Source organism: Peromyscus leucopus, chromosome 8b (assembly GCF_004664715.2).
Source record: "Peromyscus leucopus breed LL Stock chromosome 8b, UCI_PerLeu_2.1, whole genome shotgun sequence".
Classification (NCBI taxonomy): Eukaryota; Metazoa; Chordata; class Mammalia; order Rodentia; family Cricetidae; genus Peromyscus; species Peromyscus leucopus.
Window position 1 is genome coordinate 58,398,979 of NC_051086.1, and position 13,103 is coordinate 58,412,081.

Here is a 13,103-nt window from a genome sequence, read left to right on the forward strand (position 1 = left end):
TTTCACACTGTCTTCTTCCAGGGTAACAACGATGACCTGATCCTCTCCTGCTGCCTGCACTACTGCAAAGACAAGGCTAAGGATTACATGCCCACCAGCAAAGGTACAGTTTGGCCTCTCCTTGGCCTTCCATCCCTATGTTCTACTTTATCCTACCCATCCATAGTCCCTAAGAAGAGCCCCTCTGCTGACTTTGGCCTGCGAAGTCAATGCAGGGCCTAGACAAGCCTGAGGCCATCTTGTCCACCCTCCCAGAGGTTAGATCTCCTATCATAGATGCCCAAAGAATGTCAGGTGATCTGAGGGCAACAAGGAACAAGCCTCACTAACCCAGGAAACCCTGCTCTAGGCAGCGAGCTTCCCCACTCAGTCTGCATCCATTTCCTTTCTTGGGTCCTCAGTGAGTTCCTTCTGACAGCAAGAATGTTATGATTCAGTATAGCTTGTTCTGGCCATGGTCTCCTGAGGAGTATAGCCTCTAGTGGGCACACTTTTTCTTGGCCATTCTCACCTCCCTAGCCATTTCAGAGTGTTATTTGAGAGTTAACCCATATCAAGCCTGCAATGGGGGTTGCCCCTAGCCAAGAATCGGTCTTTCTTCCTGATCTCGGTTGCACTGAGCTATAGCATTGTACAGGTTAACTAGAGCTGGAATTAGGGGAGAGCTTAAAGACTGAGCCCATGGCTGAGTTTTAAAATGTTTTGGTGAGCAGAATCCCACCTCTGGGTCTCCCTAGAACTCTCAAGTGTCTCTCTCAGCTTTGAGTGTCCTGTACAGCCCCTGTGGTTCCAATGACATACAGAAGACTTGGCTACTGAGTCTCAAGATCCCAACATTTCTTCTTGTGGAAGGGAATCTTAACCCTCCTAGCCCGGTATCATGTGCTGAGCTAGTAATTCTCATAAGCGGGTCTCTGCTCACACCTGTGTAGCCTCATAGTTTTCCTTATAGCTCTGATGTTCCTCTAACTCCTCTGTTCATGCCCTTAGTCCTGGCTTGCTGGCTAACCCAGGAGTTGTCCTCTAGCGGCTTCTTCCCACACATTAGTACAGCCCTCTCTCATGCCTGCGTCTCTCCACGAGGAGCTAGTCAGGAATCCACCACTGCTGCCACAGAGGGGCTGCCACATGGACTCTCCTGAGGGCCAGACCTGGACTGTCCAACTGACAAATTAGAATCCTGGCTGAGCCAGAGAAGCTTATGACCTGCCCCAGGGCAGCTTCTTAGAGGGAAGCAGGATTGCAAAGGTCCAGTAATCCTCAGCCACCAAACTGTTTTGTTCTTAGCCCAGATGCATTTGGAAGCAAGGCTCTACTAGTCCCGCCACCCCCCAGATCACCCCCAAACAGCCTACAGAAATCCACTGCCATCCTGGGGACCGCCCCTATCAAAATTACATCAGCAACGGCTGGTGTAATCAAACCCCATTTGTCAGTGTGAATTCTTAGCAGATTAACTTGTCAGATTCACAGAGAAACCGTCACCAAATGTTTATGTGTAAACGATGTTGAATTTTAAAATCATGTGGATTATGGCGGATGGGGCCTGACAAGATGACAGTCTCTGGTTTCTAACAAAGTGAAGTTACCAGTGTCAAAACAGAGGATGTTTATTGTTAAAAATGTCTCGAAGTATCCACAGAAACCCCTGCAGACCCCTGCCAGCAATGCTGGGCCTTTGCTGGCTGACCTAAGGCCTAGGACTCTTCTGGTCGGAGGCCCAGGGCAGGAATAGTGGAGTTGCAGACAGACTCAGACAACAGCTGGGAACCCCATGGAGCACCCCACACCACTGCCCCACCACACACTCACATTCCAGGCCCAGGCAACAGAAGTGCCCTAGACCTCCCTCACTCAGGAACCACCTTCTTCACCCTCTATACACAGCCCTCTCCTTCCTCCTCTCCCTTTCCTCGCCACCATCAGCCCCATGAGCCTCTCCCTCTTCATCCCCAAATTCTTCCCTAGGCTGAAAGCCAATTCTCAGCCTCCCCGCCTGGAGCTGGCAAGCCCAGAACTGCTCAGGTCAGACATGGATGTTTGCAGTCCTCCAGCCTGCCAGCCCTAGCGGTCCCCAAACACCACAGGACATTTCCTGTGCCTTTGCTCTCTGCCAAACCTCCACTAGGAAATGCCAGACCCGGCCTTAGGGGTAGACCTGCCACCCAAGCAGTCATGCCCAGGACTTGGAGTATCACTTGAGTGATTGCTGGGCCCCACTTGAAGTTCTCTCCTGTACATTAGTCAGAGACAGAGAAAGACTGCTAGAAAAGTTATCTAAAAAGACGAAGGCTATTTGTACTGGTACAGAATGATTTTTGAGTATATAAAATGCAAAAAGAAAGTGTGGCAAACAGGATCTCAGTATTACAGGGGGATCTATACATATGCCAGTGTGTGTATTTACAGACATGCATAAGGAAATCTAGAAGCACAGAGCTCCCTGGGGCCCAAGGCAGCTGGGAGGACAGTCCTGCTGCCTCTGCTCTTCTTTTACCTTGTGCACTGTTAGATGTCCGTAGATAACGTATCTAACAGACCCTTTAGCACAGCCTCTCCTGAGAGCTCCCTGGAGCTCCCCCCCCCATATTTGTAAATGGTTCCCACTTTCTAATCGTCTTTGGATGTTTAACCTCTGCGAACATAAAACATTGATACGCACACCCCAGCCTTAGAAGGAGAGAATGTGTTGGGGTGGGTAATAGAAACCTAGGGCCAGCAGTCCAGTTAGGAGGCAGTGGTAAGGGGCTGCTTCCCGCTGGTTCAGAACCCCGGAAGCCAGGTCTGTGGATGCCGACAGTGTGAGTACTCTCAGGCACCAGGCAGAGTCCTTTGTCGGGGGCCGGAGTTGACGGCAGCAGCCCAACTCTTGCCTAGCCTGACCCTCTAAGCAGGAGGAGTCTGGAAGAAGGAAAGGGCTGCCCTCCAGGGCCACATCCCCTCAGGACACCAAGTGCCATCTGACACTTGATCCTCAGTAGAGCCCATCTGCTTTCTGTGCCAACAGAGGAGCCCATCCGCCTGCTGCGGGAGGTGGTCCTGCTGACTGATGACCGGAACCTGCGTGTGAAGGCGCTGACAAGGAATGTGCCCGTGAGGGACATCCCAGCCTTCCTTATGTGGGCCCAGGTGGGCTGAGGGGGCCACACTGGGGCCCACCCCCATGGAACCATTCCTGAGAGGCCACCAGGCGCCCAGTGTAGCACGGAAGATGTCCACGTGCCTGAGCCACCAATCCACCCAGACAATAAACCATCCTCTTCCAACCTCACGCCGTGGCCGTGCTGTGGGGGAGCTGCTCCTCACAGAGCCCCACCCGAGGGTCAGGCGGAAGCTGCTGGGACCCTCCTGGGCTGCCAAGTTTAGCAGGGAGGTGACCGGCTACAGTGACAGCAGGTGGACAAGCCAGCTAGGCCGCCAAGCCCTCAGCCTTTCTCCCTCCTGTCTGGTTTCAGGGCTGGAGGGAGGCCTACTCACCGGGGAGCCAGCCACTCTGTAGTGGCTGTGGGGCAGAGGTTCCAGAGTTTCCATCGAATGCGAGCGAAATGATAGAGCCCTCAGTCTGCAGAACCTACTGCCTGAGTGTCTGAGAGGAAGAGAGTGCCCAGGGGGTCGCCACCTCCCTGAGGCCTAGATCCCTATGGACCCACACTGGGTTCTGTCAATAATAGCAGCCCTAGTCCTTCACACACACACACACACACACACACACACACACACACACACACACACACTCTTCTCTTCCTGTCCACATCAATCCTTGTCCTTGCACTTTGCCCTTGTTTCCCCTTGGGCAGCCATGGGTCTAGAGGGAAGGACATCTAGTCCTGGGCCCGTGCTTCCTGAGTGGCCTTGCCCTGCATAGGCTCCCAATACTGCCTTCCTTTCACTTTAGTACCCTCTTGGGGAAATTTCCTCAGACTCTTCCTGTTCCTTCTTCGTCTGCCTTCCCTTTCTAGTTGACCCCTTTCATCACCCCAAGGCCCCTCAACTTCCTCACGTCAGTTCCTTGTGGGGCTTCTCCTTCTGAATCTCCCCCTGCCACCTGTGACAGGAACCCAACGAAGTTTTCCCAGCTCTCCTTCCTTCCTTCCTTCCTTTCCAACCCTCCTCACACCTCTGAGAAGCTTCCATGCAGACAGAGCTGAACCAGGGGTAGAGGTGGGCCCAGGGCCTGGGGCGTTTGTCCTGTCCCTGGCTTTGTCCTCTGCTTCTCTGCCTGGAAGAGCGGACCCGGGACCCTTTAGCCTCTGAGGGGTTTTTTTGTTGTGTTTTTTCTTGCTGCCTCTCTGTTCGCAACCTCACCTGGAGACTCCCTACCAGGAATGAATGCCTTCAGTCCAGCCCAGGTGAAGGGGATGGAGAAGGCAGTCTGGGTTGGAGTAGGAGTCAATCTCAACAGGATCCCAGCCCACTGCCTGATGAACCATCTGGAGGAGCAATGCCTCACCAAGGGTGCCTGCCCTCTTCAGGCTCAGGACCCTAACCAGGAGAGGGCTGTCCAGGAGAGTCCAGGACAGTGATTTGGGGGTACAAGTGCCCAGGCTCAGAAGACCGCCTTTCTGAGTTGTAAGGCTCGGGCTACTATCCCCTTCGAGGTCCTCTCCCCGGCTCTGAAGGCCATTGCCTGGGGGTGGGGGGAAGTGGGGAGAACATCTTTCTTCTTTCTGTCCCATTTGAAACCCTGGTTTTGTTTCCTTAATAAATTTTTAGTTATGAAACATAATTGACCTCCTGTTGGTCTATTTTTGGGACTGAAGAGGGGAGGCAGACTCGAGCCGGTACACCTGTGTTGGGGCCCAGCCACCCACCCCGGTGCAGGGGCAGAAGAGAGCCACAGGATTAGGGACCTTGGTTACTGCTTTATTGCTGTTTGGTTGAGTATAGAAAATGGAAGCGGCTCTAGAAGAGCCTGTGTACAGAGTAGGGAATATACAAAAGGACAGAACGGGAACCAAGGAGACCTCGCTCCAGCCCAGTTAAAGCCGGGCTCAGGATAGGGGCCACCTGGGGCGCATGCAATAAATATGATGGGGCCCCAGGGAGAGGAGGGGACCTCAGAAGGGGAGACAGGTGGGCCAGGGCTGTCATCCCTGGCTCCAGACCTGCCCACCCTGGTGGGTCAGGAAGGGAAGGGTTGGCCCTGGGGCTAGTGCCACTTGTGCAAAATGAGGAACTTCACATTATCAGTCCCGGGCTGGGCAGGAGCGGGGGGCGGGGAGGCCCTCCGGCCGGCTCAGTCCCCTCCCTCTCCCCAACTGTGCCCAATGCTCCGACCCCAGCGGGGAGATTCACAGTGAGAATGGGTGTGGTCGCAAGGGCCGGAGGTAGGGCTGGGAGCGTCCGAATAGTGACACCCCTCCCCCAAGAGCAGCACGGAGCCAGGGGAGGGGGCCAGCGAACCACAGGGAGAGGCGGGGTTCTCCTTTGGTCAAAGCTGATATCAAAAATATAAATCTCCCTTCCCCTATCCCACCCCCGTCCCGAGGTTTCTCCCCACCGGCTCCCCCGGGTTAAGGCACAAAGCAGTGAGGCCAGGTGAGGCGTAGAAAGGTGGGGCCATCACTGCGGCGCTGCCGCTGCTACCAGTTGTCCCCGGGCCGCCGGGTAGCGCCGGGAGCACCTGCGGGGGGCGCTCTAGGTGGGAGAGAAACGGTCGATGGTCCGGCCGTCCGGTCCCGCGGCCAGGTGCGCGCCCTGGCTCAGCACCTCTGCCGCCTTGTCCGGGCTGAGTCCCAGCTCGGCAGTGAATTTGGCCAGCGGGTAGAGGCTCTCGAGCGCCACCTTGGGGTCGTGCAGGAAGTGCGTGGTCTGCGCCAGCAGCTCTGCGGCAGCTGCCTTGTCCTGTTGCTTCAGGCTCAGCTGTTCAGCTGTGAGGCGGGCCACAGCAAAGACACCCTCCGGGAAATCGAGCTTGCCCTTGCCGTCGGGGCCGGGGACGCCAGGTAGTCCCCCGAGGCCAGCCAGCGCCCCGGCTGCGCCGGCCGCACCACCTACAGCGTGCATCTTCATGTGGCTGATGAGGTTGCGCTGTTGAGCGAACTTTCCACCGCACACCTGGCACTCGTACGGCTTCTCTCCCGAGTGGATGCGCATGTGCTCCGTGAGGCGGTACTGGCGGGTGAAGCGCATGCCGCACGCGTCGCACGCAAAGGGCTTCAGGCCTAAGTGGCTGCGCATATGGCGTGTCATGGTTCCGCGCTGCGTGAACTTCTTCCCGCAGATGGTACACGGATAGGGCCGTGTCAGCCAGTGCGTCTTCTCGTGCTGCCTCAGCGTGGCCGGGTCCTTGTAGCTCTTGTCGCAGGACGCGCAGCGGTACGGCCGCAGCAGCTCTCCTAGGCCACCGGGGGCCCCAGTGATCTTGTCCCCACCACCACCAAAGGGGGGCCCGAGGCCGGCGGCCCCGGCGGCCACCTCGGCAGCCTCTGCCCTGCTGTACAGTGCCTCCTCTTCCTCCACGTGAGCCTCCACGTGTGCATTCAGCTGTTCCGAGCTGGGGAAGCCTTTGCCACATGGGATGCAGACGTACAGGTTGTCACCAAAGCTCTCAGGCTCGCCATAAGCCAAGTGCGGGCATGGGTAGCCCTCCAGGTGGCCACCGGGTGGGCTGGGGTCCTCGCTGCTACCGGTCTCCTCGCTGCTGCTCTTGTAGTCGTCGCCGTCAGCGCCTGTGCCTGGCCCGTCCAGGCTGCCCGGGTAGCGCGGTGGGGGCACCAGGCCGAGCGGGGGGCCCCCGGGTGAGGTGGCTGGGTCCCCACCGCGTTCCTCGAGGCGCTCGCCTGGGGAGCCGTGATCGCGGACCAGATCATCGCCATAGCTACCCAGGCCTGGCTCGTGCTTCATCCAGCGGTAGAGGAGGCTGGAGCCGTCGGGGCGGCCGGGGGGCTCGGGTCCCGGACTGCCGCCGCTTCCTCGAAACGGGTCTGGAGTCGGTACGGCCTCTTCCAGCTTCTGGAAGGGCAAAGGCGGCAGCGGCGGCAAGGCGAGCGGTGGCTCCTTGTAGACTGCGGACCCCGCACCGGAAGGACTGTCCGGGCGCGGAGGCAGTTCGCGCTCACTCAGCGGTCGCTCGGGGACCGAGGAGCCCGGCGGGCTCTTCTTAGACAGATCCAGGCCGCAAAGCGGAGAGCAGCGGCGCTCCGGGGCGCAGAGTGAGGCTGCTGGGCCCGGGGCCGAGGCGTACAGCTCGGCGCAATGGGTGTTGACCGCGGCCTCGGGGCCCGACGGGGGCTCGGCGGCAGGCGGCGGCGGCGGCCCGGCTGGGGACGAGTAGCAGGCCTGGATGACGGGCGTGGCGGCCCTCAAGCCCCGGCCCGGCCGCCCATAGGGCGCATAGCCGCCGCCGCCGCTGCCTCCTCCCCGCAGGTGGCAGTACTTGCCGTGGCGTTTGAGGCGCTTCTTGCACAGAGCCACGAGGTCAGGGATCTGCAGGTAGCTGGCGGCGGCCAGCACCGCGCCCAGGCTCGGCTCGGCCCCCGGGGCCACTGCTGCGGCGGCGGCGGCCTCAACACTGTCAGTCAGGCGGCCGGTGTAGATGAAGTCCAGCACCAGGCGAAACACGGCCGGGCTCACCATGTCATGGTCCAGGTTTAGCAGGTTGTCGTGCACCACCAGGGACTTGAGGTAGGCGCTGCTGGCCGCCAGCACGTTCTTGTGCGCGCGGAAGAGGGCGTTCTGCACCACGATGATCACGTCGCACAAGAAGCCCTTGGTGCGCTGGTTGTTGAGCTGCAGCAGTAGCTGCCTCGAGTGGCCAGGCGCCTCCATCGTGTCCAGCATCGTCTGCCCAGCACACTCTCCTGCGGGGGACACACACCAGCTGGGTGAGAGCTACGCCGTGCCCTGGCCGCTCGCACCCAGCCCAGCACTGTTCCCCTCCGTTTCCCCTTCCCCTCGGCTGAGCAGGAGCATGGAGCACCAAGGCCTGGACACGAACAGAGGAGGCTCAGCGGCCTCCGGGAGTGGTGGAACCTAGGCCCGCTGGCCCCAGACAGAAGGAGCAGGAGGAGAGAGGCTGGGGATGGAGAGCAGGAGGCCAGGTTAGCCTAGTTGTCCCAGCCCCAGGTGCTGCTGGGCACTCCAGCCGGGGGCTGGGAACTTCCAGGGAGAAAACTGTTCGGGCGAAATGACCCTTTCGGAGACAATTACCCGATTTAAGTAAAATGTCCGCTTCAGGAAAAGTCATTCAGGGCCGAAAAGTTTGCCCAAGTGGGGAGAAAAGGAGCCGAGTGAGAAGCGCCTCCCGCCTCGAGAGAAGTTGCCCCAGTTCGGGGAAGTGATAAGGAGGACGGGAGCGCGATGCCCATCGAGGCGCCGCCCTGGCCGGGGGCTGTCAGGCCTCCGTTTGGGCCGGCCGGCCCGGCGCGGGGAGAGGAGACAGTGGCTGCGGTGGCGGGCAGAGCGCGAAGGCCGGGCCCCGGCGCGGGGAGGGCGTTATATCGGGGCAGGAGGCTGAGGCAGGAAGCAGGTGGGGGGGAGGGGGGAGCCACGCAGCTCCCAGGGGAGGGAGGGGGCAGCGCCCCGGGCGGGCACGACGCGCAGCCGGCTGCGGCCCTGACCCCGGCCTGCGCCCCACCCGCGTTCCGGACCCAGCCCCGGCCGGCCTCGACTCTACATCTCTTCCCCCCCAGCTCCCCTCGGGCCCGTCTCCCCCGAAACTCGGCCGCCCCAAACTTGGGGGAAAAACTTTTCCCAACTTCAGACAGGGCGGGAGGAGCGCGCCGGCCCTAGCCCACCCAGCCCCCAGATTCTCCTCTAGGCCCCCAATTTCAGCAGCCCGGCTACGGCGGGGACCCACGCCTAGTCTTGAGCCGCCCAGCCCGCCGGCGAGCGCGCCCGCCCCTGTTCCCGCCTGGCCCGCAGGGCCTCGCGGGCCCGTTACCTGCGGCCGCAGCCCAGCCCGGCTTCCCTCCCCGAGGCTGTGGCAGCTCCTAGCCTGCGCCCCACCCGCCCCGCTGCCAGGCGCCGAGCTGTGCCAGGGCAGCGCCCCTGCCAGCCCCGCCCGCCGGCTCCCCTTGCCTTCCCCTCTCCTCCCCAGCCCATGTGCGGGCAGAGCCGGCCCGGGACCGCTGACCCCGCTGTGAACCCGGCGCCGAGCCGCGGCCCAGCCGTCCCGAGTCCTCTAGGAAAGACGCTCAGAGCCCTAAACGCCAGCCCCGAGCCGGGCGCCCGCGCCTGAGGATGCTCCCCGGGCGGCCCACGCGCGAGGACCAGCCCGTCCCGAGTCCCTTGCCTGCCCCTCCCGGTCGCCAACTCGAGGACCCACCTGGGGAGCATGTCGGAAGCCCCGGGCCCGGCTGCCGGCGGATCCAGGGGGGGACGTGGCTGCAATGCGCTGCCCTCCGCCCGCCGGGCCCCCGGTCGGTCTGTCCTGCCGGTCCGTCCTCCCCGCGTCCTGGTCGCGTCTCAGCCCCACCGCGCTTTCAGCACACTCTTATCTGGAGCGGCCCGAACCGGCAGGCGCTGCCGCGGCCATGGCGCCACCTCGCGGCCGCGCGGGATTGTGTGTGGCCGGGCGGCGACCTCTGGCGCACACCTGGGCTGGAGGCTTACAGATGCGGAGCCGGGGATCTGCAGGTTCCCGCTTCCAGATGTGCCCACCTGGGGACCCAGCTTTCGGACCTGGGAGTCCCATAAACCCTGGGGTTTTGAGCTTCGTGCTCCCGAGTACATATTTCTATGTAATATGGGGGTCAAGTCAGGAAAAAGTTCTGTCTTCAGAAAGGGAACTCTGAAGCCGGTGTGATGGTACACCCTTGTAAACCTAGCACCAGGGAGTTGCAGGCAGGAGGACCAGGAGTTCAAGGTCAGCCTCTACTACATGAGACCCTCTCTTTAAAAAAAGGGGGGGGGTGGAACACTAGTGACAGTAGGTGGTGAGAGGGCAGTTTTGGAAATCCTAAATGAGATGATCAGTTCCGGGCGGGGAGGGGGGAGAAATGGGAGATGGGGGAGAGGCTTTTATTAGGCATTTCTGAACACCACTATCCGCTTGGACTCAGGCTCCAAAAAATCCCAACTCTCCCTCAGGCACATGTTATCAGTATGCACATCATAAACCGTCGACACTCGAACGCTTCCAAGCGGTGACACTCGATGGAGCGTATGTTTACTCAGGCAGCCCGCCCCCTCCGGGAGTCCCAACTTCTTGGGCTACCGGGGAGGCTGCTACGGAGAGCACCGCTGTGAGACAGGGTAGCGGTTCTACCAAAGAGCCCCCACCCTGCACTTAGGGTCTCCAGAAGGAACCGAGGGTCCTCGACTGGACAGAGAGAGCCCCTTGGGACGTGCCCCTCAACCCCCACGTCCCTCATCTAAGCAGTTTTGAGGGATCCTAAGTGATCTTTTTTTCCCCACCAATCCACCGTTTGGGAAATATCAAGAGAGCGGGCAGCTTGAGACCCACTGCCTCCCAAAAGATCCTACACGCCACACGGGCTCGATTCGCGTGGGTGACGCCTCTTCCAGGAGGGGAGGGCACCGTGCACCGGCTGGGGGTGCTCCCCGGAAATGTCCCTGCGCAGCTGGGCGGAGGCACCAGTACCGTTGCAAGCACCGCGCCTCAGTGGCCCACGCTCCGCCTCCTCCCCGCACCTCCTGACCCCCGCCTACACCGCTGGGGGGGGTCCCCCCAAACCGCCCACAGCTTCTTATTGGCTGCTCCTTCCTCCGTGGCCAAGCCGGAGAGGCTGGGGCGCAGTTACTATGGTAACCAATGAGGTTCCCAGGATCTCATCTCTCAGAGGCCTTGGAGAGCTTAGCAACCGCGCGGGGCCACAAGGCGGGGTGGGGGCCGCGCTCGCCGCACCCCACGCTGTCCTCGAGCCCCCACGCCCCCGCTTGAGGTGGTGGTGGCTGAGTCACTCGCCCGGGGCCGCAGACTCGGCTGTACCAGTGAGACACCCAGGTCTTGGGCGCCCCCTAGAGGCTGCGTTTCGTCGGCCGGCGACTTCTGCGCCGGGCCTTGGCTTCCGAAGGTCCAGACCAGTCAAGCCAGCCCCTGGCCAGGTTTCCGGGGTGTGCTCCGTGTCCATCTGTGCCCCACACCGCCTTGTAGCTCCCCGCGAGACAAGACACGCACTGCGTGCGGTCCTACAGTGGGCTCCGCAATTTCTGAGCTCGAGGAGCAGCAGACACGGTACCTCGGTCGAGGGGTACGCCTTCGGGCTGAAGCGGAAGTGCATTGGAGTGTTGGGGATGTGAAGGCTCCCCAGAAATGCTCCCAGCGATGGCTTTTGACAGATAAAAGAGGGGTCTCCCACCATATCGGAGGCCAGGTGCCAAACGTCAAGCAAGGGTGTGTCTGTTTTTATTTTCCTCCTTTTAATGGGGAGAGATGGTACGAGTCTGGAAAGGAGCCCCCAGCCTCTGTGTGTCTTTTTCGCAGCGGAGGCTCTCGGCTGGCTGGCCCGCACGCGGTTCACTGTGTCCACTGCCAGTTCGTATCCCCTCTCCACCATACCCCACCTACTCCAGTCGTCATTGCAGCGCTGTGGGGAGGACCACAGAGTCCCGCCCAAGCATCTCCGTGTACCCCTCCTCCCTCCCACCCCCGTCCTCAGGTCTCACTATGTAGCCATGGCTGGCCTCGAACTCTTTGGAGACCAGGCTGGCATCGAACTCACAGAGACCTGTCTGCCTCCCGTGCGCTGGGATTAAAGGCAGATGTGCATCACCTTTAACTCCACTTTTCCCTCCTTCCTCAGCTCCCCAGGTCAACCTGGTGCCGCCCCCATTTAGAGCCTAGAGATAGTACTGGACTGTTCCGGGAAACGTGCCCCACATGGCATAAGCCCTTTTGGCCAATTCTCACTCCTCCAGGAAGGGCTCCCTGCTGCCCTCCTCCAAGCCCAGCAGTCTCACGCATTCCCTTAGTCTCATTCCCTCTCCTACTGCTCTGCCTATGCCTTTTACACCAGTGAGTGCTGAGGTGGTCCCTCGGTGCCAGTGCCGGGCACTGCCAGGTTGCCCTCCCCATCACTTGTCAGGCTAGCCCTTCCTTTGGGGGATGCTCTGGACACGTCCATAGTTTCATTTCTGAAGTCCAGGCTACTCTCCTCGACTTCCTTACCTTCCCTGTGATTTCCACCAACCGACTAACACCTTCCCAATGCCGCCCAGTCAGGAAACCTTCCAAGACTCCCAGGCTTCACCACCCCCCTTTCCCCAGCCTCTAGCTGGGGTTTCCTTTCCTTGGCCGAGAGAGACAGGGAGAGACAGAGACAGAGAGACAGAGAGAGAGACAGAGACACACAGAGAGACAGCTGGGGTTTCCTTTCCTTGGCCGAGAGAGAGAGACAGAGAGAGAGAGACAGACAGAGACACAGAGACAGACAGAGACACACAGAGAGACAGCTGGGGTTTCCTTTCCTTGGCAGAGAGAGAGAGACAGAGAGAGAGAGGGAGAGAGAGAGGGAGAGAGAGACAGAGACAGAGAGACAGAGACAGACAGAGAGAGAGACACAGAGACAGACAGAGACACAGAGAGAGACAGAGAGACAGAGACACAGAGACAGAAAGCTGGGGTTTCCTTTCCTTGGCCGAGAGAGACAGAGAGAGAGACAGAGACCACAGAGACAGACAGAGACACAGAGAGAGACAGCTGGGGTTTCCTTTCCTTGGCCGAGAAAGAGAGGCAGACAGACAGACAGAGACACAGAGACAGACAGACAGACAGGCAGAGAGACAGAAAGAGACAGAGACAGAGAGGAGGGAGGGAGAGGACGCCACAGTGGCCATACGGGGGTGTGATACCACCGCGGGGCATCTTCTGGCGTCACAGAGCTGTCGGGTCTAGGAATCGAGGGATGTGGTTGGGGGCTACCAAGTGAGGTCCCCCGAGGTCCAGGCGAGAGAGGACTGAGCCCCCCAGGGCTCCCAAGGCCCAAAGGGGAGAGTGAATAAACATGCAAAGGGGCCGCACCCTCCCCGCACTATCCTCCTCCAGCCCGCCGCCGCCTGCAGTTCCGGAAAGTTAACCCCTTGGAGGCCAAGCCCGGGGTTACGTACCCCCGCTGCCCAATCCTGCTTCCGCGCGCACACCCTCCTCCCGCTCCCAACTCCCTGTCGCTTCGCCCCGTCCTCCCCACGCCGCCCCCCCG

The 13,103-nt window shown here is 60.5% G+C and overlaps 2 protein-coding genes across 6 annotated transcripts in view; one reads left to right on the top strand and one right to left on the bottom strand.

Annotated features, from left to right (window-relative positions):
• The window catches only part of Smg6 (SMG6 nonsense mediated mRNA decay factor), a 249,559-nt gene extending 245,470 nt beyond the window's left edge, over positions 1-4,089 (top strand). For all 4 annotated transcript variants that reach the window (XM_028866719.2, XM_037201489.1, XM_028866720.2 and 1 more), the window contains 2 exons: positions 22-103; positions 3,008-4,089. In XM_028866719.2, the coding sequence (XP_028722552.1) occupies positions 22-103; positions 3,008-3,138 (213 nt within the window). In that variant the 3' untranslated portion in view covers positions 3,139-4,089. The remainder of the gene's footprint in view (positions 1-21; positions 104-3,007) is intronic.
• Positions 4,090-4,842: 753 nt separating this feature from the next.
• On the bottom strand, positions 4,843-9,424 carry Hic1 (HIC ZBTB transcriptional repressor 1). Of its 2 annotated transcripts, none has more exons than XM_028866728.2 (2): positions 9,269-9,424; positions 4,843-7,802 (listed from the first exon to the last, which is right to left on the bottom strand). In XM_028866728.2, exon 2 carries the CDS (start codon positions 7,780-7,782, stop codon positions 5,638-5,640), a length of 2,145 nt encoding a protein of 714 aa, XP_028722561.1. In that variant the 5' UTR covers positions 7,783-7,802; positions 9,269-9,424; the 3' UTR covers positions 4,843-5,637. The 2 variants fall into 2 exon arrangements, with proteins under 2 accessions (XP_028722561.1, XP_028722560.1); XM_028866727.2 differs by lacking the exon at positions 9,269-9,424 and adding an exon at positions 8,152-8,410.
• Between the last annotated feature and the right edge of the window lie 3,679 nt (positions 9,425-13,103).

Excerpts from the sequence above, each read along its gene's own strand:
- Hic1 (XM_028866727.2), bottom strand. The coding sequence starts at position 8,188 with ATGACTTTTCCTGAAGCGGACATTTTACTTAAATCGG. Across the intron at positions 7,803-8,151 it reads GGACATTTTACTTAAATCGG|GAGAGTGTGCTGGGCAGACG; the intron begins GTAATTGTCTCC and ends TGTCCCCCGCAG.